A 25,489-nucleotide genomic window follows, 5' to 3' on the forward strand; every position below is an offset into this window, starting at 1 on the left:
TGAGCCTTAGAGAGTGAGGAGGAGTCAGCCACAAACACCTGAGGAAGACTCATCTGGGTAGAGTTCCTGCCAGTAGAAAGCTTTGACTGTAAGGGTGAAGGTAAGCACAAGAGGAATCCATGAGGCTAAAGTTCTGTGAGTGACATGAGCTGAGGTTGGAGACGATGGGTGGATCCTGAGCCTAAACATCCTTCATGAATGAAGTACACAGCCTAAGCACATGGAGACTGTCTTCTTGGCCAGTACCAGAAAGAAAGGAAAGAACACGTGTGGCCTGAAAGTGTATTCATTTTAATTCCTGTTAATTTTATGGCTCTGGGAACTGAACCAGTGTGTTGTATTCTACAAACTATGTTCTCTTATTAATTTTTATATTAGAGGAAAATGTTCTAGCTTGTAATGAATGTGGGAATTTGCATTCCAATTCCAACCTTTGAAGAGATGGTGCATCAATCCACATGTGTTTTGCTCTTGGGAATGTTGCCTTTCTCCTGTGTTTCTTCCCATTTCCCATCAGCAGTAATTTTAGTTTAATTTGGGGTTTTAAAATTTCATTTGTCTTTTACTGAAGCGTGTGTGTGTGTGTGTGTGTGTGTGTGTGTGTGTGTGTGTGTGTGAGTGGAAGAAAAATAGGAAAGTTGTGAAACTTATAAGAGGTCATGTGAAGAAGGAATAAACACATTTAAAAATTTCAATCTTTCATTTTTCTGAATCTTGCCATTAACAACATGTATTGAGACAGCATATCATTTAGAATGAGAAGACTCTGGTTTTCATTTCCAATATATACTTTTGAATAAAAACTTTCAACACTCTCATTTGATTCATTATATTTATTTATAGTCGATGGGCTAATTTCAAAGCTAATTTTTAAGGAGTGGCTTTCTTGTGACCAGCCAGTCACCTCTAGCTGATACTGCTGTAAAGATTGTACCAAAACATTTGCAGGATAGGCAATCAGAACCTTTTTCCTAACTCAAAATAGAAATGTCTACAAAGTTCATACACTCTGCGTGGGTTAAAATGTAAGGTACTGATTCAGCATCTCCAGCTGTTGCTAAGGGAGGAAAGCTGCTCCTTTTCCAAATGGCCGTGGTCCCAAGTGGAGGTGAATAGAGGACAAGAGGGGGTGGGGAAGGGGAATGGAGACCCAGATTCTGCAGGGAGCCAGGAGCTGTTGATGAGTTAGTGGGTGGTAATAACAGCGTTTTTCGTGAGACAGATCCAACAGTGTTCATCCAACAGTGGGAAACATTATGTGCTCTGGTCTGGCTAAGAAAGCCAGTCCCTTTTTATCCCCCCTTCTTCCTCTAAAAGGAGAAATAATTAGAAATCAACATAAACAGAAAATGTGATTGTTTAATGGTCATGAATCTGCATGGGTGTGAGTCCATAACTACTAACTTCACATTCTTGGATGAAACAAACTTATGTTTGTGCTAAAAAACAAACTCTACTTTGTTATATTATGAATAAACTTGGATCTTCCTGCCACATAGCATACTAAAGTAGCATATCTGATGGCTAAAGACTTAGCATAAGCAAACAGCAGGCAAAGACTTGTGGTATTTTAACAGGCACAAAAAGATGTACAAATAGTAGGCATACTATTAAAAATCCAGTTTTATGACTCACATTTAAAGTTTGGAGCAGAGAAAACCAGCACATTTTTCTCCTACATTCACAATACTTGTGATAGAAGAGAAGAGTATATATGCTCTTGTGAGTATGATGTATGCTTGGATGTGTTCACACAGCTCGCATACTTCCACCTCATTCAGAAATGATCTCTGCACACTTCTCAGGGCCCAGTGGTTGGAGAGCGCTGTTTCTGAATTCATGGTTTTAAATCTAAGTTCAGACATTTCCTAGCCAAATACCAGCAGTTACTTCTTAATCCAGCTATTCATTGAAAAAATTAACACCCATATCCTGCTGGTTAGTACAAAGATGAATAACATCAATTATCTGTGTCAAGGAATTTGTAATCTATTTATATAGACAAAAGTTGCTTATGTTCTTGATCCAGGCCTTCCTTACCTGCAATGTGGATCCTGCTTGACACATTACTGAGGATATTACATAGGGAATTCAGTAAAATGATAGGTGAAGCACCTAGAATTCTTAAGGGTAACTCATTAGAAATCCAAAATATATACAGCAGTTTGCTTCACTCACAAGAAGTTTGTGTTCCATCTTCATCTGTATTTGGGGTCCATTTAGTCAATATTAACCACTCTCAGAAACCTCTAAGCAATAAGAATCACTTTCTTGATCCTTATTTGTAATGTAGGAGATTAGGCAATTTACAGAGCCAGAAGCTCAATAGTTGGAGAAAGAAATGAATGTATAAGAATCACAGACATAGATTTTAATGAGTTTCACTCATGACCTCATACAACACCCTGGGCAAGATGGCTTTGAGGTTCTGGAAACTCACTGAAGACAAGCATGTATTTTAAGATACTAACTAGTTTGGAGCAGAGATCCAAAAGTCTCTACTTGTGGCTCCAGAGCTCTACTGTGAGCCAAAGAGACCCAGAGTATTTGTTGAAAATTGAAGTGCCTGGGTTCCACTCCCAACAATTTTTGTTTGAAAATGGCCATGGTGAACTTATAAGAAGCATTCCAGATGATCTAATGCTGGTGATACAAATGATATGTTCATTACCATCAATAATAAGTATCTATCCAGCTGTTGCTGGAATCAGTCTTTGAGGGTCTAATCACATGGAGACATAAAACATGCCTCAAGAATCCTGCAACAGTCTTAGTAAATCAACCTTTCTGAATTCCAAAGTTTACAAATACACCGATGAGAAACTTATTGCAACAGAAAATTAAAGGCAGGAACAATTACTGATGGATGAGTTAATACAGAGTCAAATTAGAATAGTTAATGGGACTTTTTGGGAAACTAAATAAATTAATACAAATGCAAAGGGGGAAAAGAGGAAAAGTTTTGAATGAAATACAAGGAGACAATTTGAGAGTGGTGGACATATGGATGAACTTGAAAGGAACTCAGAGCTCTTTCTTGTGAATTTCCAGCTGAGAATTCTGAGATTCACATAATTAGTTCCCCACTGTTAGAAGGGGAAACCCTGGGAACTGTGGAGGGATCTAGTGTAGAACTGCCTCCCCAGAATTGTATGTGTACTTTATAATGTCAGTAAATTTTCTTCTTCTAAACAAACAAACAAAACCAAAATCCCTTGGTATCTACTTCTTTGCAATGTTGAACTTACATGAGCATCTGTTAATTCAGTTTATTAGCCAGTAAGAATCTTGTTCATAGCAAAGATTTCCTTTAATGCACATGCATTTATAACCAGTTCCTTGAAACTATATAATATTAGACGCTTTAGTGGAGGGATATAGGGAGATTGTGACAGTGAAAGAAAATCCATGGATTTTTTTTTGTTTGTTTTTGTTTGTTTGTTTTGTGGGTCATGGGGCTTGAACTCCACCTGGGCGCTGAACTTGAGCTCTTCAGCTCAAAGCTACAGCTCTACCCCTAGGCCTGGGAGTTGTCCCTGAGCTCTTGCGCTCAAGACTGCCACTCTACCCTTGAGCCAAGCCCCACTTCACATTTTCTAGAGATTAATTGGAGATAAGAGTCTCAGGTCCTTTTGTGCCAGGGCTGGCTTTGAACCTTGATCCTCAGATCTCAGACTCCTAAGTAGCTAGAATTACAGGCGAGAGCCACCGCACCTGGCTAGCAATAGAGTTTTATAGGAAAGTAAGTATATATCCTCCATCCCTGTTTAATTATATCTGCTTCCTAGCCTTAATGCTATATGAATGGATTATCATCTCCAAATATCTACCTGTCAAATGACTGGGGAAATCTGTTCTGTCTGCTTTAAAAGGATATAGAACTCAATCAAGTAAATGAATGATGACGAAGTATAATTCTGCATAAACGGATCTCAATATGAATAATTGATAATATAAATCGTTCATATATTATTAATAGAAATAATCATTATTGAATATGATTTATAATTATTGTGCCATAATTATATTGACATGAATTATTGTGACTATGATACTTTAACTGCTCAGAGCCAGATATGAAACTTTCCTCATCACCAAGAACAGAATAAGTATGTCTTTGATGAGAAAATTGGTAATTTAGTAAGAAAACTGATCATTTGAAGAGAGCATTTATAACTGATTCATTTTTTAAAAACAAATGATGCCCTATTGTAAGTCATCTTAGATTAAATAAATAAATTATAACATTTTAATGTTTGACCTCTTCATTGACGTAAGGAAATAAATTGTGAAATCAATCATTAGCCAATGAGCAGATAATTTTCTTTTAAAGGACCATTAATAAGAGAAATATGAATTTAATTGCCGGAAGATCCACAGAATGTCAATTTCTAAAATCAGCTGTTCTTGGGGCCACAGAATGGCCACAGGAGACATTTCTCCTAATATCATTGCTGAAATGTGACTTCAATCAAGTCACTTTCTTCTCTAGACTTCTTTTTCTGCTTCAGGAGCATCAGGGGTTATGTTTTACACATGATTTCTAAAATTCTTCCAAGCTATCAAAGCATATTGTTTATCTTAGACATGTGCTAGTAGCTCTAGTATTGTCTCTAGTACTTTCTGTCTTAGAAAATGTCACCATCCAGTTGCTAGGGGCACAAATTTGGAACTGTTCTTCATAGTGGTTTCCAGTTACCATTTGCTATGGGGTCAACCTCATTTCCTACTACTCCAACTATTACCATTTAGCAACCAGAGCGATCTCATAGAAACAGTAGCTGAAATCTTATTGGGCTCCTACTTGAAGAAGAGCCTAAAAAGTCAATGTACTACCCAATCTGTCAATTAGCCTGCTTCATTCTCTCTCCGCCTCTGCCTCTGTCTGACTCAATGCTTATGGCATGCAAAGAGAGAACTGTCTCTCATTTAAACCTCCTTTGGCCTTGTCGCTAACAGGCTTGATGCGAAGCAGAGTGCCATAGGGAAGCTGTTCATTATGTCAGCAGGACTCAGTGTGCCTCTTGGATCTACCATTTTCAGGTTAATTTGGTCTGGTTGTTGTTTTCTTTATAATGTTTCTGTTTTAAGCCTCAATTTCTTCACTTATAGAATAATCAACTGGGTATCAAGCAGTCATGGCAACTGTTGTGTCAGATAGCATGTGGAGAAATAGTGAATTGTTTCTTTTCAGAAGCAAAGTTACTTTCAAGACTGACAATTAGCAATTGACATCTTCAGAGCAATCAACTGATGTTAGGAAAGGTAATCAACAGAAGATGACAGAAGAAACCCAAATAAATTGTCGATATGTGTTTGCTAAACTGGTGCTTTACATAGATAGGAGTCTATGTTCCATGTAGTGGTCAAGGAGTTACCATAAAAGGTTTGAGAAGTGCCTTGGACAGATGAACAAAAATGCACTATTTTTAAACGTACAATATTTTAGTGTTTGTTTGATAAAAGTAATTCCAGCTAATGAACGAGTGTGAAAGTTCAGCTATAGGAATTAATCTGTGTGCCAAAAATGGAAATTCTCTCAGCCAAACTATGCCACTCCATTACGAGCTTTACCTAACAATGCCAACTAAGTTTATAGTGTGCATAGTACACTTCCTATGATTGTCACAAACCTCATGCTAAGTGATGGCTCTGTTCATTGGTCGTAAATCTTGAGACAAGAAAATACTGGGAGGCCAAGTAAATTCCTGTGTTTTCAGTTGCTCTTCCTTCTACCTTCCTCTTGCGCTCCCACAATGCTGCCTGGGATTCCTGTTTTCCAGGGGGAACTATAGCTGTGGATTCAGTTATTTGAAAGCAATCTAAAAATCTTATCAATTTTACTTATATAAATCTAGGACAAAAGCATTATACAAACTAGAAATGGTATCTTAAGTGTTTGAACTTAGATACCGATTTGTGAAGCAAATATTGATTTTTTAATTGTCTTCATATTTTTATATTTAATCACTGTAAAATGCTGCAAGGGCAGGTTTTGGGAGTTCTTTAGAGACATAAAAAATAACCTTAGCATATACTAACTATTGTACAAATAGCGGTTCAACAAATGAAGAAATTTACTGTGTTTTAAGGTTACATTTACTTTCATTTTTTCCTCTTGATGAGATTCATTTTCTTGTTATTTCTCTAAAGATGGACTAAAAATTCCAAGGAAGAACAAAGAGAAACTTATTTTTGAATTCAAGCCCTAATTTCACATTCTTGAAGTTTTGACAGACAACTATCTAAGGTTAGAACATGCTGCAAGAAGGACAAGACAGAATTTGTTGATCTTTCTGCTGGAGGGACTTCAAGATCAGTTTCTTGCCCTCATACAAATGAGAGCCAGAGTGCCATTACAGTGCATGAAGCTCACTCACAAACTGATTTGTCTAAGCTATACTGAAAGATAGAAATTTGAAAGTAAGCTCCCTGTCTTCTAACTGGATTTGTCTGTATTCTAAACTCAAGATGCTACAGGTTCTAAAAAGGGGACCTGAATTAAGTGAATCTTCTGCAATGAAGTTTATAAGATTTCTCTTTATATCCCATGGTTCTTTTTTCATAAATTATATGTACAAGATTAAGGGTGGGAACCAATTGAAAACTTGGCAGTGAATGAGGGCAGCTATATAAGATTGAAGCAAATGAGAGAGAATCAAAATTATATTGTAGATGTTTCACTGTTACTTATATAGCAGTGTGTGTGTGCGCACACGCGTGTGTGTGTGCTCAAGCCCTGGAGCTTGAACTCAGAGCCTAACCCTCTTAATTGGCTTTCCTGTTACAGTTGGTCTTACATCATGGCATGCTACCAGCCCACGTAATATCTGATTTATATACCAAAAAAGTCTTAATATAAAGTTAAAGAACACTTAATAGAGAAGTAACACGTAGATGGCAGGAAGAAAACTTAGATTGTTACTTGTCAACAGTCTCTGTATGTTCCTACAACCATTTAGGGAAGGATAACCACTGTGTTGAAGGATGTTGCTCTTGGAAGCATCTTTACTGTGGAATTAATGTGAAGTTCAATCACTCAAGTGTTTGATGGTTTGAATTGCTTAGCTGTTGCTTCCCTGATCTTACCTATTTTTAAGTCCATGGGTTCCACATCAGTCCATGGGTTCCACATTGGGCTGGGAGTTTGGCCTAGTGGTAGAGTGCTTGCTAGCATGCACGAAAGACCTGGGTTCGATTCCTTGGCACCACATATATAGAAAATAGCCGAAGAGGTGCTGAGGTTCAGGTGGTAGAGCTCTAGCCTTGAGAAAGTCCAAGGATGGTGCTTAGGCCCTGAGCTCAAGCCCAGGACTGGCCAAAAGAATATCTCATTATTTATTTATTTTTGGCCTTTAGTATTTGTACAAAGGGGTTTCAGTTCAACATGTGAATTTTTGAATATCATGTGTCTTGACCTGTGTCACCCTCTTCACCATTCTCCCCATCTGTCTCACCCCTCCAAGAATCTTTTTTCAAAAATACTGTGCTAATCTTTACAGATCTTTTCTGTTTTCATTGTTCCCTGCAGAACACAGTGTAACCACTGCTTTCTCAGCATTTACTTTGCGTGGGGTAAGTAATTAAGAGATGATTTAAGTATGTCAGAGGAGGCAGACAGGTTATATGCAAGGATTGTGGTATCTGTTCCTGGAGCCAAGCCCCTGTGGACATTGAGGGAATGAGGACTGTATGTGATAATCACTTTTAGCTTCTGTAACCATGAAATGCATGATAAATGTGACTTGGTGAGCTTTCATTCCCTAGACTTCAGCCAGCCTACTTTTAACAAGTGATATTTGGTATAAGCATTATTGGACAGCCATTATCACTTTCAATCATCACATAATATTGGTATAGAAATCAGGGATCATGCCAAGCCGTATCTCTGATACTTTACTTCCACGAGTTTACAGTGAAGGAACCGAGGACCCCATTTGAATGGGTGTGGTGATAAGATTCACAATATATACCAGTAGCTAACATTTACTCATCTGCATTTCGGTGAACTCCTTTTCTCTACATTCTGTGAATGTTTAACTATATCATTCGTATAGTTACTTGAAAGTATATTTGCTGTTTAAACTAGAATGCAAATCCTTCTAGTTCTTCTTTCCCTTCTCCTTTAGTCTTTTCTCTGGTATAAAGTATCAGAATGTGTGCATCAGAGAGTATTAGGTTTGCTATTGCAAACCTTAATAAGATCTATCATTTAGGAGCAGTTACTTTGTTTAATCTCTAATGGAAAGGATTTATCTAAATATTTACATGAGAATAGTTGTCAGAATGAATCCTGCAAATTGCTGGCTTGCTCCCAGAAAGAGAGGGCTGGTGGAGAGTGGAGGAAAGGAGATTCTTGGTCATTTAATTTTAAGCAGCCCTAGAATTCCAGGGAACTGCCTGTTAGAATAAGAAGGGTTTGTATTAACACCAAAGGTACTTTAGAGTGCAGAGCAATTGAAGTAAAGCATTTGAATAGCCACTTTAGTTTATTGCTCTTGTAAAAGTAAGTCTCCATTTGCTTCAGGTTTGCAGAAAATGCATTAGATAGATTTCAGAGTAAATAAATTGTCTATGAGGAAACAAACTTGTATAAGAAGTGTGAAGAACTTCAAACTTACTCTGAGTAGTGGTTTTCAAAGTACATAGGAATTACTTTCTGTTTTCTTGAGTTAGCCATTATACAAAAGGTGGATGCTAGGGAGGGAATTCCACCAATCTAAATGCAGCTGTGTTTTATAAATTAAATTGTCTGTGCACTTATTTTTTCCTTTGCAAAGTTCTAAAAATCAAGTCTACATAACTCAGCAGTAGTTTAGCATTCAAAGAGAATCAGGAAGTGAGCTACAGCCATGAAGAAAGAAGAAAATATCCTGATTTGGAAAAGCTTGGAAATTTTCATTTTTTAAACATCTTATCTCATGAACTACAGGGTTTCTGCACAAAAGCAGAAAAAACAACAAGTAGTTTTTCTTAAACCATTGTGGAGAAAGCTCTTGCATTGTATGCAAATCTTCTAAAGCAGGAGCAAGATATTAAATTCAGAGACAAAGAGTTCTAACTAAATTCCTAGAATGTCAGTGTTATTACCTCTGAATAAGAGGTTAAGAGTTGTTTGAAACAATATGGAGCTCCATTTACTGGAACTCCTTCTTATTATACTAGAAATTAGACTTTGAAATATTGGCATATGAGGCCACAGGTCTGAAAACACGAGTGAATTGAGTTAAGTACTTGAGAGTTGGCACTATATTTCATAATAGTGTCATCCATCTACATGTTTAATCAGCAAAGTGGTAGTCTAAATCTCAAGTAGTACTGAAATAGACAAGTCATTCTGAATCACCAGGAATTTGAAATTTTAAAGAAAGTGACCATTCGTGTCTTTAGATTTTTGTTTAATTAAAGATCCATCAAGTGAAGTGATGGCATTTCAGACAATAGCAATGGTTTCAAATACAAAGTTTCATGTAGTATATGTTCCTCTTATCGAAAGACTCAGCAATCTTTTATCTACTCATACAATAAAATTTAAAAATGCTAGCCACATTTATTTGTTGACAATTTTTACTTAGCTATTTACTAACACTGTATTTCCAAAATGTATTACTTTAAGCAAAAGAGATCATCAGTTTACTTGTTGCCATTTTTGGTAGATGTGGGGATTTTAGAACTCTTGTCTTGATATACATTCCATTAGTTACTACGTCTTCATAATGCCACATGTTCATTCAATAATGTTATACCACTTAAATTGACCTGAAACTGTTTATAAGTATTCTATTTCTTTTCCTTCTTAGTCAGATGCTGCTTGTATGAGAACTTTCACTGAAATCCTAGGGTTCTTTTTAATCTGCTCAGGAAGGAGAAGGAGAATGTGCCATGATGACAACAGAAGTTGTCTAAGTGGACTTTGCATTTATGCGGGCAGACAGGTAGTTTACAAAGCCAGTGATGTACAGCGCATGCACTGCTGGCATGGTTCCATCTCCTCATGTATTGGACAAACGACCTATTGAGGAAAAAAATTAGTGGAAAAGCATTGTTTTCTAGTGGATTTCCTTCTCTCTGTAACTCATGATTGCTCCCAATCCAGAGGGAAAGTAAAGAGGTCTGACCAGGGACCAGCGGCTCTAGCGTGCTAGGATGACCCTCCTCCGAAAGAGCCTGGTTTTTTTCAGTCTAATTACTTTTGGCAATTGTGGTTATTGGGATTTGGCCTAGTGACTCACTGGAACCCAAATTTTCCCAAAGAGCCCCCTTAACAAGCAGAATTAAATCTGACAGGAAGCCCAGACTTCCACCTCACTTTTACATGGAGATTTCCCTGATTTATGGCAAGGTTTGAACATTCTTCATGGACCAAGAAAGAATAATAAACAGGATTTAATGAAGATAACTTCTCAAAGAAGAGCACATTAGCAATGGAGTAAAATATCTATGAATAAATGACCTACCACAAAACTTAACCCATTACAATAGAGTTGAAAAACCATGCTATTTATAGAAGTTTTGCTGATCACTGGAAGTCAATCTAAAGTTAATCAAGGATTGTAGAAACTTGACAAGAGAGGAATGTGTATTTCTCTTTAGGCAGGTCCCAAATCATTAAGATTTCCCAAACAACAAGGAGGGTGCTGAGATGTAAAACATAGTTGTTTATTATTAAGTAGTTTTGGATAAAATTATGAATATGGTTGATACGCCACCTTCCTTCCACAAATGAGCCATTTACTGCCTCACTCCCCTAGTAACATGGTCATACCTCTCACAGAAGTATTGCTATTTTTCTGGGAAACCAATGTCTGCTAAATTCACAGTCAAGTCTTACAGTGTGCTCTTTATTCTTTTATAGACTCTTTGTCTAAGACATTACTGGGTCAAAAAGTTCCACATGCCTACATCAGAACCTCAAGTTTACTCAATGTTCCATTGGCAAATAATATGGGCCACCAGACTGGTTTATATTTTAAGTGAATATTTAGTCATATGACACATATCTCATTTAGTCCTATATTTCACACAGGTTCATTCTGTTTAATCCTTGTGAACCAGACCTTGTTTTCAACAGTTCAGCTGCAATGGTTACACTTGAATTAAAGTTCTAACAGTCTTTCTTAGTCTGAGCTCCATATTAGAATCACCAGGACTACTTATTAAAATGAGGATATTCAGTCTTCATCCCCAAAGGTCATTTCATTTGATTTAGGGTGGTTTCTGGGGATTGGTATGTTTTGCTAATGATCTCTGGATGATTATAGCATGAACACAGCATTGAGAACCATCATTCTACGGCCCATAAAGCAAAAGTCCAGAGTGTAGGTTACTATTAATGCTCATAGCACAAGTAAGCTAAATAACAGATTTTTATGAAGCATCATAAAGATAACTTTTTGGATAACAAAACCTAGCCTGTGAACTATCTATTATGGTTGTAAATGACATAGAAGGATTTTGATATTTAACTGCAAAATTATAGACTTTCCCCACATCCTCATGCCTAAATAAATCTTCTCTTGGATTTGTACACCACACTTGGGATGAACAATTGTAGAATATTTTAAATAAACCATACAATTCTGTTGCTTCTAATGACAGTCAGCCATTGTTTTGTGTTTGGCAAACCTCCTAAGTCAAGTTTAAGTAGAGAGGATAAACGATAGAGGAAAGAGTAAGATGTGTACAGGGTGGAATATGTGACACCAGAAGGACCTGCACATTCAATATTTGAAAAAGATATGTTGGGCAGATGAGGAGCAAGATAGAATGAACAAAGAAGAGAACCCAAGTGAAAGGAAAAAGTAAGGTGGGATTTGAGAAAGTGCTCCCAGGATTGCCTCCAATTGCACTCCCTCTATTCGGGGGTGGAATGATGGAAGCAAGTAAAGGTCAGGGCTTTGGACTCAGGAGAAGGCAGCAATCCACTGAGTGGATTGGCTAAAGTGAGTCAATTGGTCCATTCCTCTTAGGGTGGGTATGACAACTGTATGACATCATTTTTACAGAGACATCAAGTAAAGAGGCATCTATTCATAGATGATTAAAACATGAAAGCTACTTGAAGTAACACAGTAAAGTTTACTTTAAAAACACAAAATATGTGCAAAATAAAATACATAGGAATATAATGGTAGCTTTAAGAGCTATGAAGTAGTAGTTTTCTAGGAGTCATTTAACACATTTTGACATCTTATTTTACCCTTTATTGATGGAATATATGAAATATTTCCTTTACTTGGACTACAGCCTATGTTAAGATGGCTGCACTCATCATAGCTGGCCATGTTCATACCCTTTGTATGAAGTCCCTTGGTACAAAACATACCATGAGAATGTCACTAATATAACAGTGAGAAGCTTGTTTTTAACCAACTGAGAATATGTTAAGAAAACAGTATTCTAAAATAAGCAGTTCAAAAATCTCTTATTTTATGCTGTGTGGTGGTGGTTTGTGTTATGTGATTATAAAATGGGGTCTGCTTTACCACTTCCTTTCAGGAATGTGCTTTGTATTGGGATATAATTATAAATATGCTTCCCAGCTAGTTTTCTGGGGACAGTTTTCAAAGTGAATATAGAGGACTGCAATATTTTTGCCTTTATTTTAGAAAGGTGTTTGAAGGAAACAAAATCTTGTCAATGCCTCTGACAGATAGATACTCAGAAGGCTAGAATAGACTGCTTTTGATATAGAAGATGTGAAATGACTAGAAGGGGGGGAAAAGATAGATATTTTATGCCTGGCTTCTCATGAGGCTGGGAAAATCTTCAGTGAGGGTTTTGTTGTTGATGTTTAATTTTTTGGCAGTATTGTGTCCTGAACTCAGGACTTGTGCTTGCTAGTCAAGCATTCTGCCGCCTGACTTAGACATTGTATGGTGTGGGATGGACTAAATTCATTCAAGCCCCAAGATTTTAAGACAGCATATATTATTGAGAAATCTTAAAAACAGATTAATGGCTGCCATTTTAAATAAATACTAGGACTAAATGTCATGGTCCAATAATCATTTTTACAACTGACAAAAATTTCTGATTTATTGATATAGTTTTTCAAGTCTTCTCACAACCTGTGGCAATATATTTCATAGGTAATAAGACTTTCAAGTGTGACCTCCAACTACAAGCATTGGCATCTTAGAATTGTAGCTCATGATACCAGAGTCAATTCTCTTATAGAATATACAAAGTGCTGTGAAAATGAGAAACCACAGTTGTGAATGATACATTAACATAATTCAAATGTATGAAGTTCTTCACTATTACTAATCTGATTTGATATTACCATGAAGAATAGGTCTCAGTGTCAGAAATAAAAAACATTTTGATAATAAACAAGAAATCACTAGATTTTTTGCTCATGGCCACTTTTGTGTGAATAAGTGTAAAATTCTTTTTATGTGTATGGGACTGCTAGGAAATTTGAACCCAGGTCTTCATAGTTGCTAGGCATGCATTCTATCACTTATGCCATGCCCTGGAGTTCAACTCTAAAGTTCTTGACCTTAGTCCTTGATACTTTCTGAAACTGACTTACTAAATGTCCTTCTAACTCATTAAATTTAGTTCCAATAAGAATACGTTAACAGGGGCCGGGAGTTTGGCCTAGTGGTAGAGTGCTTGCCTAGCATGCATCAAGACCCAGGTTCGATTCCTCGGTACCACATACATAGAAAAAAGCCAGAAATGGTGCTGAGGCTCAAGTGGTAGAGCTCTAGCCTTGAGAAAGTCCAAGGACAGTGCTCAGGCCCTGAGCTCAAGCCCAGGACTGGCAAAAAAAAAAAAAAAAGAATACGTTAACAAGCCAGGCATTGCTGGTATTTCACTCCTGGAATCCTATCTGCTCAAGAGATTGAGGTCTGAAGATGGTGATGCGAAGCTTGCTGGAATATAAAAGTCTATGAGAATCTTATCTCCAATAAACTGTACAGAAAAAGACTGGAAGTGGCACTGTGGCTCAAGTGGGAGAGCCTTGAGTACAAAGAAGTTCTGGGACAGTGCCCATGGGGTGAGTTTAAACCCCAGGACTGACTCAATAAATAAATAAAAAGTTAACATGCCTATTTGTCCTATTTTCCTGTCTTCATGTAATCTCTTATTTATGTTTCTACTGATGAGCACCTGAATACTTATACTCTGAAGTTTAATGTCAATTGTATAGCCTTCAAATGTATTGAAATTTCCAAAAATGACTGATTTCATTAGAATAAATCATCTTCCATATTCTCCTAATTATTAACTGTCAAAACATGTCCAGACTTCATCCTGGACCATGAAAATTAGTTCCTCATCAGGTCACCTCTGAATTCTGCCAGGGCAAAGCATTCCTCTACTTGGTGCTCTAAGCCAGTTCTCTCAGTCTGAAGACTTAAGGACCAAATGGATCTGTGTATGTTGATGGAAGCTATGGCTGTGGTCTTCAGGTTCTAGAAACTATCAAGGGTGGGCCATAGCATAAGTGACTTGCTTCCTGTTTGATTAAATTACTTACTAGCTCATATTTATACACTAAATGAGATATATTTACTTATAATAAGTGAATAGTTCTCTTTGTGCTCATTCTTAGTCTTCATCTACTCTACTTAAATGACTAAGAAATACAAGTTGAAACAGAATGCAGGGGGGCTCATGCCTGTAATCCCAGCTACTCTGGAGGCTGAGATCTGAGGATCAAAGTTCAAAACCAACCCTGGCACTAGAAATTTGGTGAGCCTCTTATCGCCAACTAATCACCAGAAAACTAGAAGTAGCACTGTAGCTCAAAGGATAGGGCTTGAGTTGAAGAGCTCAGGGACAGTGCCCAGGTCCAGAATTCAAGCCCCACGAATGACAAAAAGTGGGTGGGGGAAGAAAAAAAATTAAGTTTAGAAGGACTTTTAAGCTCCCTGGTGATCATTTATGTTTTCATACAGAAGATGAAGAGTGGAAGGGGCTATTGCAATGATGTGGCTGTAAATTACTAAATCAAACTTCTCTTTCCCATGGATGGCATATAGATAAGCCCGGCACAAGGAGTTGCCTTGGTTATCAGATACTTAGCCACAATGGTGGCTCTGGAACCCAGGTCTTCAGTTTGTCAGTCTTCTACTCCCAATATCACTGGGGACTCTCTCTTCTCAGGTCTCAGTCTCTGTCACAAACTTCTGATACCTGTTATTCATCAAATTCTTCCAAGTTGGGTGGAACCCTAATATGGTAGTGCTTTGAAAAGGAGATTAGCTTTTTTGCATAAAATGCAAAGATAGTTACAAGCTATTAAATTTATTTAATTGGGCAACTGTGTGATTTAGAATCACTGAATATTTCTTTCAAACATTTTCAAAAGTTTAGTGACAACAGATGGTAACTAGGTCCCTTGCCAAGTTTATAAATGAGGCTTAAATGCTCTCATCAGATAAACGGCACCTGCAGCTATATTTTAAAAATAAAATTTTAATTATTCATATTGTTTATAGTCCAAGTGTTTCACTTAAGAATTTCATGTTATTGAAATTTTGAGAGCAGAAAAATGGGTTCATAACACTCAGAGGTCTTAGTCATTTAGTATTACCAACATCCCTACAAGCTTCCACAATGGAACATTTCCCACTCCCCCCGACACACACATTTCTTTTCTCTTTTGTGGTTCATCATGGGACTAGAACTCAGAGCCTGGGTACTATGCCTGAGCTTTGCTGCTCAAGGGCTAGAGTTCTACCACTTTGAGCCACAGCTCTACTTCTGGTTTTCTGGTGGCCAACTGGAAATAAGAGTCTGATAGACTTTCCTGCCCAGGCTGAATTTGAACTGTGATCCCCAGTTCTCAGCCTCACGAGTAGCTCAGTTTACAGGCATGAGCCACCAGCACCCAGCCCCATTATTTTTTAGTGTTGTTAGATGACTGCATTCATCTGGATGCTAGTAAACACAAAACAGAAACATTTTTCGCAAATATATACCTGTGATTTATGTATTAAATATATTACAAACATTTTAAATTTACCACATCATTCAAGAGATGGTCAATTTTAAGGTAATCCAATTATCTTAATAACTGAGGAAAAGCAACCTACACCTTCCCTCAAGTCAAAAATAGAATGCTGTTTTCCTAATGATATAAGCAAAGTTGATTCTTACATTTCATGAAACATAATAGTCACTTCCAGTGGCATTTCAAGAATTCATTACTTGGAAAATGGTATTTTTGGAGGTGTGGAATGGCCACTTCCCCAGAGCTCTTTTTGAGCAAGGCTACTGCTCTATCACATTGAGCCACAGAGCCACTTCCTAACTTAACACTTATTTTTTTACAAAGTATTTTTATTGTTATTGTAAAGGTGATGTCTAAAGGGGCTATAGTTATGTAAGTCAAGTAATGAGTACATTTGTTTGTGAGCAGTGTTACATCTTCCCTCATTTTCTCCCAGTTTTCCTCCCCATATCCCCTCAAGTTGTGTAGGAAAAAGGTGATTTAGTAAATTACTGTTTTGATGATAGTTTATTCTCAATAGCCCATTATTATAAGTGAAAAAGAATCTTTTGGTTTTAACTCCACATGAACTTCTCACAACTCTGTATTATGTAGGGCTGCAAAGAACCTTTGCATAGTAAAAAGATCAGCCATTTAACTAGAAAATATTCTAGACAGTTGGTAGCAGTCTGAAGAACTCTACCCAGATTCAAATCTTCAAATATGATCAAATGTCAAATAAACTTGTAGTAATGAAAGTGAGGGTTTTCTCATATTAAACTTGAAAATCAAATTTTATGTCATAATTATGTCATAATTTTCCTTCATTGCTTTCTGGGGACTTAATTTGTAAAATATTAAATGCCAAGGAAATCCTTAATGGAGAATTATTTGGCACAGCTTATCTACTTATAAGTTGAAAAACTGCTCATATGTCACATTTAAAGAAATATTGAAATAGTCATTTAAATTATTTTATGCTCCTTTTTTATACTTGTGATTACTGACAGTAACCTGGGGCTACGTTTTGATATGCTTCTCCTGGAGCAATCAACAAAGAAAACAGTTACAAGATAGTTTAGAAAACAACCTTGATAATGTTAGGTGATTAAGTTAGCAATCCCAAAGGTAAATGCTTTCTGTTTGTACTTAGTTGTGGTCGCGACAATGCCTATGAGTTTGAATCTGTCTTTGATGTGGCTATCACATGATATATCTCAGAATTTACTTTTTCCAAAATAAAACTGTGCCTTTCTGAAACAATGTTGTTTTCCAACAATGTAGACTGGTAACAAAGGTAGACAAGTAAGAAATGGGCATTATAACCAATCTCCAAAGCAAACTTAGAGCCCTGATGAATATTTAAAACACTGGGACGATTAAAGGAGCTTCTGTTTTTGCGATCAAATTGTTACTTTCAGAGAATCAAGAGTGTATCAGAATTTCAAAGAGTTATTCTATACCTGAAACAATGTTGTGAGCAGTGCCCAGTAAAGTCTGGTACTTGTGCTTTTATTTTATTAGCCCAGTATAGTCTGGTACTTGTGCTTTTCTTTTATTACCATTAGACTAATTTTCTTTGTATTCATGCTTTTCTTTTTTTCAGATTTCTTTATACAAAAACCTGTAAAGGCCTTATAAATTATGCAATGGAATGCATTGTAAACAGAATATGTCTAATAGTTTTAACCTTGCTTCTGTCTAGAATCAGAACACGTTTAAAACAATTGATAGCAAATAAAAAGGACATTCACTGGCATCTCATGTTTCTAAGAATAGCGGTCTGGAACAGTATCATCCTACAATGTCTATTTAGCAACCCTCACTATTTTGAATTTGATATTTAATTATTTGACATTGGTCACCATTAGATAATATACATAAAAATGTGAATTCCAATATTTTCAGTCAAATAGAGCAGGTATTCTCCAAATACATTGGGCAAAGAATACCCTGATGACTATCAAATCTATTATTTGATAAGCTTGATATATTTTCAGTAATGTAGACCAGCATATAGTAAAATGATAAGGATAGCAGTGAATGAAGCTCCTGACAGAAAACTACTTCTACATATCCTGGCCACATAGCTGCATGCAGGTTCCTTATACAACATTTCTCAATCACTTACAGCATAAAATATAGACCCCTTTTCTGCCTCTACACTTCAATTAGTTATTCTGTGGCCAAAGTGAATAATTCAAATGAAATTGTAATGTACCGGCAAGGTATTATTATTACAGAGATGCTTTTGAGATTCTGAAATTCAAAGGTGCAAATTCTGTCAAGGTGCAAAGGCTGAACTTGAAGTGAAATTAAAACAGAAATCAGGGTTTTAAATTTAACATCCTGCATCCAGACCTATGGCTTCACTGTCAAAAAGCATTGGTAGATAAGAATTTTCTTTTTCAAACATATGGCTACATTTAATTTTATCTTAACCAAATTCAATTGTGTTATCCATAGGGTCTGTGTATAGATCTAGTTAGATAAAACTTTATTATGTTTCACCATTATAATTAGATATTTTGAAGCGTGACTCTTGATTTAAAAATCATGTTTTTACAAAACACTCCTACACCACTTTGTAGTAATCTGGATAGCTAGTTTATATCAATGTAGAAATTAACGGAATAAGGATTGTTTTAGGGAAACCAAAAAATAATGATGTGGCTTATCTGCTTTATCAGAGAGAGAGAGCCAGGGTTATTTAGAAGTGAACATATTTAACACTGCAGATACATGTCTTTACTTAGAAACAAACAACCTTGATACCAAAATATTCAAGCGACCATTTCCAAGGTTCTGGAAAACAAGTCTTCGTCCACTTAAAAAAAATTTCTCTTTCTTTACTGATGGTTTTTAAAACACCATGAACTGAAATTATTAATCAACAAGCAAAGAAAGGACGCTCTCGAATATTTATTTTAGTTACCTGTTGGGGGGAAAGAAGAGGTTAGCAACTTCAGCTCTTTTTTCTACTTTTAATCACTATCTTATTTTTTTTTTCATTTTAACCACCTTCCTAGTTGTTATTACAGGTAAGTATATTTTTCAGAGATTTCCAAGGAAATGACTCCATTTGAGTTCGGGAATGACGCAGTTCCCCTTGGAGTTTCTGGACATGTTAACAAGGGATCATTCTACCCTCTGTTCTGTCCCTAATTCCCCCAAGAAGCTGCACCTGCCAAGGGTGTCGTTCCGTCTCCTCGGAGGACGCCAGGGGTCGCCCCTCTCCCAGAATTGCACGGGCAATGCAATCCCCAAGCGCAGAGGACACTACAAAGGCGCCAGGAGCAAGGCTTGCTGGATCCAGAGCGCTCTCTGTCTCTCTCTGTCTCTGTCTCTGTCTCTGTCTCTGTCTCTGTCTCTCTCTCTCTCTCTCTCTCTCTCTCTCTCTCTCTCTCTCTCTCTCTCTCTGTGTCTCTGTCTCTGTCTCTCTGTCTCTCTCTCTGTCTGTCTCTCTGTCTCTCTGTCTCTCTCTGTCTCTCTCTGTCTCTGTCTCTGTCTCTCTCTCTCTCTGTCTCTCTCTCTCTCTCTCTCTCTCTCTCTCTCTCTCTCTCTCTCTCTCTCTCTCTCTCTCTCTCTCTCTCTCTCTCTCTCTCCCTCTCTCCCCCCCTTCCCCCCTTCCCAATCTCTGAATTTCACCCCCATTCCCTTTATTTCCACGTTCATCTTCCCAATACAACCAGAGCTCGCCTTTAACCTGGCCCTCAGACGGGCAAGACAGGTCAAAAAGTGAGTGCGCAAACGGTCCTCAGCGAGAGCCAGAGGCGACCATCTGGCTGGACCCGGTGTTTCCTGTTCATCGCTGAGGAAAGATGGGCACAAATGGACAGCAAACTTGCCTTCTGTTGTGTTGCTTCCCAAATAGGGATGCCCCAAACCACACAAGCAGGCATCACATGGGCACTTGGTTTCTGGGGACCCTGCTTCGTCTTGGCAAGTGTGCGAAGTTGTGGCTTTGGTGGGGACTCCCCCTCCACGCAGTTAAGGCAAAAGTGGGGAGTGGGCAGAGTGAGTTTGATGAGCAAGGAGCTCCTCTTCCTTCAGACCTCAGCTTCCCCACAGGCACCGAGACTTAGCCAGCAGAGGAGGTGGGGACCCCAGGCTCGAGGACACGGAGGAGCCCTTGCACGAGGTACCAGTGCAGCCCGGGGAGCTGAAAGACTGGGTGGGAAAGTTGGGAAGAACACCGGCCATTTGGAGCCAAGAATAATACATGGGATGCTCTGACATGAGTAGTTCAGGCCCTTCTGCACCCCGCGACTCCATCCTCCAGGCGGCCAGCCCGGCCGGAGCCCCTGGCCAAACGACTCGGTCACTTTTCAAATTTTTTTTTCTTTTCTAAAAAAGTATTTTCAGGTGAATCAAACCTTGTGTGGCCGGGGCTGGTGGCACAAAGGGAGCTTTGAGGGGTCCCTCCCGCCCCGGGGTAGGGCCCAGACAAACAGCAGCGGCCTGCCTGCCCGAGGAGCGACGACTGCATTTCCATCTCACACAAGCTGTGTTGTGTCCGTCCAGCTGCTCTCGCCGCGAAGGGGCTCTGCGGCTGGACACTGGGGGTGGGACCGCCCGGGGTGAGCTGGGGCGGGGGGGGGGGGGGTTAGAGAGGCCAAGGGTTGTAGGAGGACCAGCCATGGAGGTCCCAGTGTCCCCAAGTAGCGTCCCTTAAGCCAGGCAGCCGGGGTGGCTGCGCGTCTGCGGAAGGGACCGTGGGACACCCCACGCGGGCACAGACCCCTGAGCAGCCTGTGGGCCCGGCTGCCTCCCAGCAAGTGGCGATGTCACCCTCTGATCTGTGAGGATGCCACCTTGATTGAGACAGCGCAGCTCCGGTCGAGCCTGCCCCCCCCCCCCCCACCTCTTCACGACGCAGTCCCAAGTTCATCTCCCAAGCAAGGAGCGAGCAGGCGAGCTCGAGTCCGGACAGGGGACGGGGCACCCCAACCTCAGAGTGTGACCCTCTCCAGGGAGCCGCTGGAAAGCCCCCCCCCCCAGGCCAAAGCGCTACAGGGTCCCTGGAGACTCGGCGTCCCCGGGGTTTGTTTGGGTGGGAACCCCCGCGCGTGGACACGTCGGGCCCCCCATATGCAGACACGCGAGCTCCCCGCTCGTCCCCGCGCCATTCCGATCCACTGGTGCGGGTCGCGGGAGCCTGGCTCGTCCCGGGATCGGCTCTACCCCTCCATACCCTCTGGGGCGCAGCCACCCCGAAGACGCCTCTGCACGGGGCTGGAGGCCGCCCCGTCGGATCCCCCCCCCACCCCGGGAAAGAGGGAAAGCATCGAGGTCTACAGCGAGCTTCACCAAGGACGCAAGGAGCATTCCCAGAACCTCAAATGACCACGGGGCGGGGGAGCCCTCGGAGCGCGGGGCCCCGGACTCCAGCAAGCCTGGAGATGCTGGAGGAGAGAGGGGGGGCGCCGTCCAACCCTCCCTGCGCCCCCAACCCTTTACCGCCCCCGGGAGGAGTGGGAGCGCAGGACTGTCACAGCTGGGCGTTGATTGAGGACAGGCAAAGCCCCTCGACAGGTGAACGGGGCAGAGAGAGCTAACGCACCACACACACACACACACACACACACACACACACACACACACACACACACACACACACACACACACACACACACACTCCACAACAACACAACGCACCACCACCCCGCAGCCTCCCCCTCCCCGCCCGGTCCACACTACTCACTCCTTCGCTGGCGCCTTCCTCGTGGGGCGTTCTGGCTGCCGATGTATTCCATAAAGTTCAAAATGATAAAAAACCAAGAAATGAGTCGCAAGTGCATAGTAACCCGGTAAGCGTGCCCTGCTTTGCCCTCCTTTTGTCTCTCGCCCCCCCTCGGTGACTGCGGCCGGCCGGGTGCGGGCTGCGCGTCCGGGGCTCGGCGGCTCCGCTCAGTCAGTCCCGCGAGGCGCGCGGCGCTGGCCGGGGACGCGGGGCGGGTGGCCACGGGAACCGACGACGGCAACTTTCAAGTCGGCCGCTCCAGGACGGCTCGGCGGGACTGGCTGTCATCCCGGCGCTCGCGGCTGGGGAAAGCGGCTGCAGGTAGCATCCTTGGGCGGGCGGCAGGTTCCAGGCGAGCGGCCGCAGGGGCCGCGGGCGGAGACCCCCCTCCCACCCCTACCCGCCCCTACCCACTTTGGAACTCAGAGGCTGCGGCGGCCGCGGCCGTGGCGGGGATCCCGAGAACGCCGGGGAGCGGGCGAGGCCGTGGGCAGCGCGGCCATGGCCAAGGGATAGCGGAGAGACCCTGAGCTGCTTCTGGCGTGGTGGAGCCCGAGTCGCTCGTTCCAGTGTGGGGCAGGGCTCCCGGGAGCTCCCCATAGGGGAGGAGGAGGAGGAGGAGGGGGAGGGGGTGGGAGGAGGAGGGGGGAGGGCTGCGGGAGGGGGGGGGAAGCTCGGGGGCGGGGAAGGAAACTGCTGGAGCAACAACCCTGAGCGACCTCAATAACTTTCAATTTCAAGAGGGAAAGAGGGATCTGGAAAAGTACAGGCGCTGCAATTTGGCAGAGGCCCGGGAAGAGGCGCCTAAGGGGTCCCGGGTCTGCGGCGGGGCGTCTTTGGACAAGGGGCGGGGGGGTCGGGTGGGGGTGGGCAACCGGAGAGGGAACCCGAGCCCGAGGCCGGGTAGGGGTGCTGCGTACCGAGTGGAGTCCCTGGGAAGGGCGCATGTGGCGGGGCGAGGTGGGCGCGATGGGGCTGGAAAGGTTTCAGGCCAAACGTCCAGCGGGGCAGGAGTCCTCCACCCACACACCTCCCTCCCCACCCCCAGGCTGGCTGCTCTCCCCGACCTTGGGCTGGCCGCACCCTTGACCCTGGGTCCCCGCGTGCTTCCACCTACCCCAGAGACTGGTCCTGAGCAGCCCCTTTGGCTGATGGCTTCTGGCGGCGGGTTCTTCCCCAGCTCGCTTCAGCCTCTTCTCTGCGCCTCTCCTTTCTCTTATTGGACGCTGAGTGGGTGGTCAGTGGGTCAGCTTGGCCTCAGTTTACCTGCACAGAGAAAGGGTGACTCAGAGGTGTGTGGGGACCCTCTGGTTGGGGAAGGCGCTATTGTGCCGCAGCTTTCTCCCCTGCCCAGCCTCTGCTGCAGCTCTGGAAGATTCCTCCTCCCTCAGGCGACTCCTCAGTAGGCAGACTGCTCAGCCACTTTGGGCGCCCTCTCCTAGTGTTCTTGGAGGATTTGGAGTACATTTTGGGTTCTTTAGGAGCTGGCAAATGGGGGGGTGGTTGTTGGAAAAATATGAAGAAAGATTTCCCAGTCTCGAGGAAGGAGAAATTCCATTACGTTCTGTTGTTCAGTTTCAGTGGCATAGGAGGACCCATAGGAGTAGACAAACAGCTTCCCTGGAGGGAGGGGAGGGGAGAACCAAGAACTGGGCCTTGCACACTCTGGCTGGTAGTGATGGACCTTCCATCTCTCTCCTCCATGATCACAGGCCCCCCTCCCAGCCTATTATATGATAGTATATTACATATAAACATGGACATTCTTACGCTATACTAAGACAGCTTTACACAGCCACAGCACTAAACTTGGGAGACACATTATGACCAAGTCTCCGATTCCTGGACACTTTGCTCATTCTTAACACTCAAATAATTTCAGTTTAGCAAAATCTCTTAAGTCCTCCTGGAAAACCAGAAAGATTTGCAGGGTTGAGAGCAGATTTGTCTTCACTTTATATGTGTCAGTGAATTAGAGTATCAACAAAGGTTATGGCCTGTATCTGTTCCACTTTTCAAGGTTCCAAAGCACCTTATAGATCCCCCGTAGTCCTTTCTTGGGAACATCCCAGCAGTGGAACTGATCTGTTGACATGCCTTAGATGTAAAGATGGGAAATATGTGTGTGTGTGTGTGTGTGTGTGTGTGTGTGTGTGTGTGTGCTTTTCAAGTTGCTAAAAGTTAGAATCTGAGAAGCTGGCATCTTGGTTCAATTCCTTAATCCAATACCATCTATTGTTTTCATATGTGTGTTGGAAATTTGAAAATAGGAGTGAGTTCCATTAAGGTTGGAACTTGCCAGCCATATTTTTTTTTGAGAATTTTTATTTACCACGTTTATCTCTCAAGGATAGAACCTTCTGAACATCCTGCCTGTCTTCCCCAGGCCTCATCCCAATTGGTTTCACAATTTCTAATTGTGAATGATTGTGTTTACCACTCTAGACTGATTATTTAGAAAAGAAGACATTCATTTGCTGCCCCATCACCATTCCCTCTGCCCACCCCCCACCTTTTCTTTTTTTGCTTAATACCTTAGGTCCTGAATAACTGCACCATAAAATATGGGGGACTTAAAGGGTATGGGAAGCTCCCTTTGAAAATGACTCCAGAGACAATCTTTCTAATCCACAATACTTGAACCGGATGGGATGAGATTGCAACAGGGATGTAAAAAAGCAATTTGGCAAACAATTTAAGGGAAATAAATATGAAGAAAGACACTTACTTTTCACTGTGTGTTATACAGACACATGTTAGTTTGGATGAGAACAGGAATGGCAGTATAAGTAAATAAACAAACCCAGTGAGAAGCTACAGTTCTTGAGTCACCTCAGAAACGAAGTGTTAGCTGCAGTGTGCAGGAAAAGCTTGTCAAGGAATAAATGTTCTGAGGAAACATAAGGATAACATTAAATAAATGAGGAGAATATTCCTTGTTTCTTGATGCGATGCGTTGGAATAACTTTTTATCTCTTTTCATGTTACAGTATTAGTAAATGTGTGCTAACTTGCCTGGCTGAGTCCTACATTCCCTCAACTATTTCACAAGCTTATGATAGACATACCATGTCCCATGTCCTGCTAAAAAATCTATCTTTGGACTTCATACCTATAGTTGCTTCAATGAGGAAAGCAATGCTCACCAAAGCCCGTGCCTGGAAGTAAACCTTATAGTCGAAACTTTAAGCGAGTTAAAGGCCATGAGTAGGTCCCGCATAAAGATCATTTATTTCTTTATTTTTTTCCCCAAGTAAATCAATAGTCACAGGGAATTTGTATAAATCAAGAGTTTCATAAGAAACTGTGACCAAGAGAACAGTATGGTTTAGGATAAAGATAGAAGGTTAAACATATGCAGAATTTCATTGCAATTTCTCTTCTCTATCCCCTCACCCCATTGCCACCAGCCAGAGACAACAGTAACAAGTTATTTTTATCCATTGTGGCAGTGGCACTTAAAGGAAAGCAAATGAGTGTCATATTGTTGAATCCATACAGCAAATATGTGGAAGGGGGCGTGCTCCAGAAAGGGAAAGCAAGCCCAATACTTTGGAATGGGCTGCAACTAAGCAGTGATGAGAGATGTTTGGCAAAGCTGGGGCTGACATCAGTCATTATACCACAGAGTTAATATGCATGCAGATTCTGAAAATGCTCCACTCTCCAGTTGCTCAGATCTGGAGACATCTGAGTGTGTAAGTCAAACAGGGTAGTGCTGGCAGGTTCTGTGTTACTAATGCAGCTAGAAATCATCTCTGGATCATGGAGCAGACAGCAGTATTCAAAAGCCATTG

General features: G+C 41.2%; 1 protein-coding gene across 3 annotated transcripts in view; it reads right to left on the reverse strand.

The window, feature by feature from the left end:
• The window catches only part of Rspo3 (R-spondin 3), an 84,572-nt gene extending 61,572 nt beyond the window's left edge, over positions 1-23,000 (reverse strand). The window contains exons 1-2 of one of the 3 annotated variants that reach the window (XM_090338170.1): positions 22,810-23,000; positions 21,654-21,994 (exon numbers count right to left, since the gene is read on the reverse strand). In XM_090338170.1, the coding sequence (XP_090194296.1) occupies positions 21,654-21,750 (97 nt within the window). In that variant the 5' untranslated portion in view covers positions 21,751-21,994; positions 22,810-23,000. Of the gene's footprint in view, positions 1-21,653; positions 22,076-22,809 lie in introns of those variants that run through there. The other 2 variants (XM_090338171.1, XM_090338172.1) reach the window with 2 other exon arrangements.
• Positions 23,001-25,489: the final 2,489 nt, after the last annotated feature.

The sequence above is a fragment of the Megascapheus bottae genome, chromosome 8, assembly GCF_031878675.1.
Source record: "Megascapheus bottae isolate mThoBot1 chromosome 8, mThoBot2.hap1, whole genome shotgun sequence".
In the NCBI taxonomy this organism is placed as follows: Eukaryota; Metazoa; Chordata; class Mammalia; order Rodentia; family Geomyidae; genus Megascapheus; species Megascapheus bottae.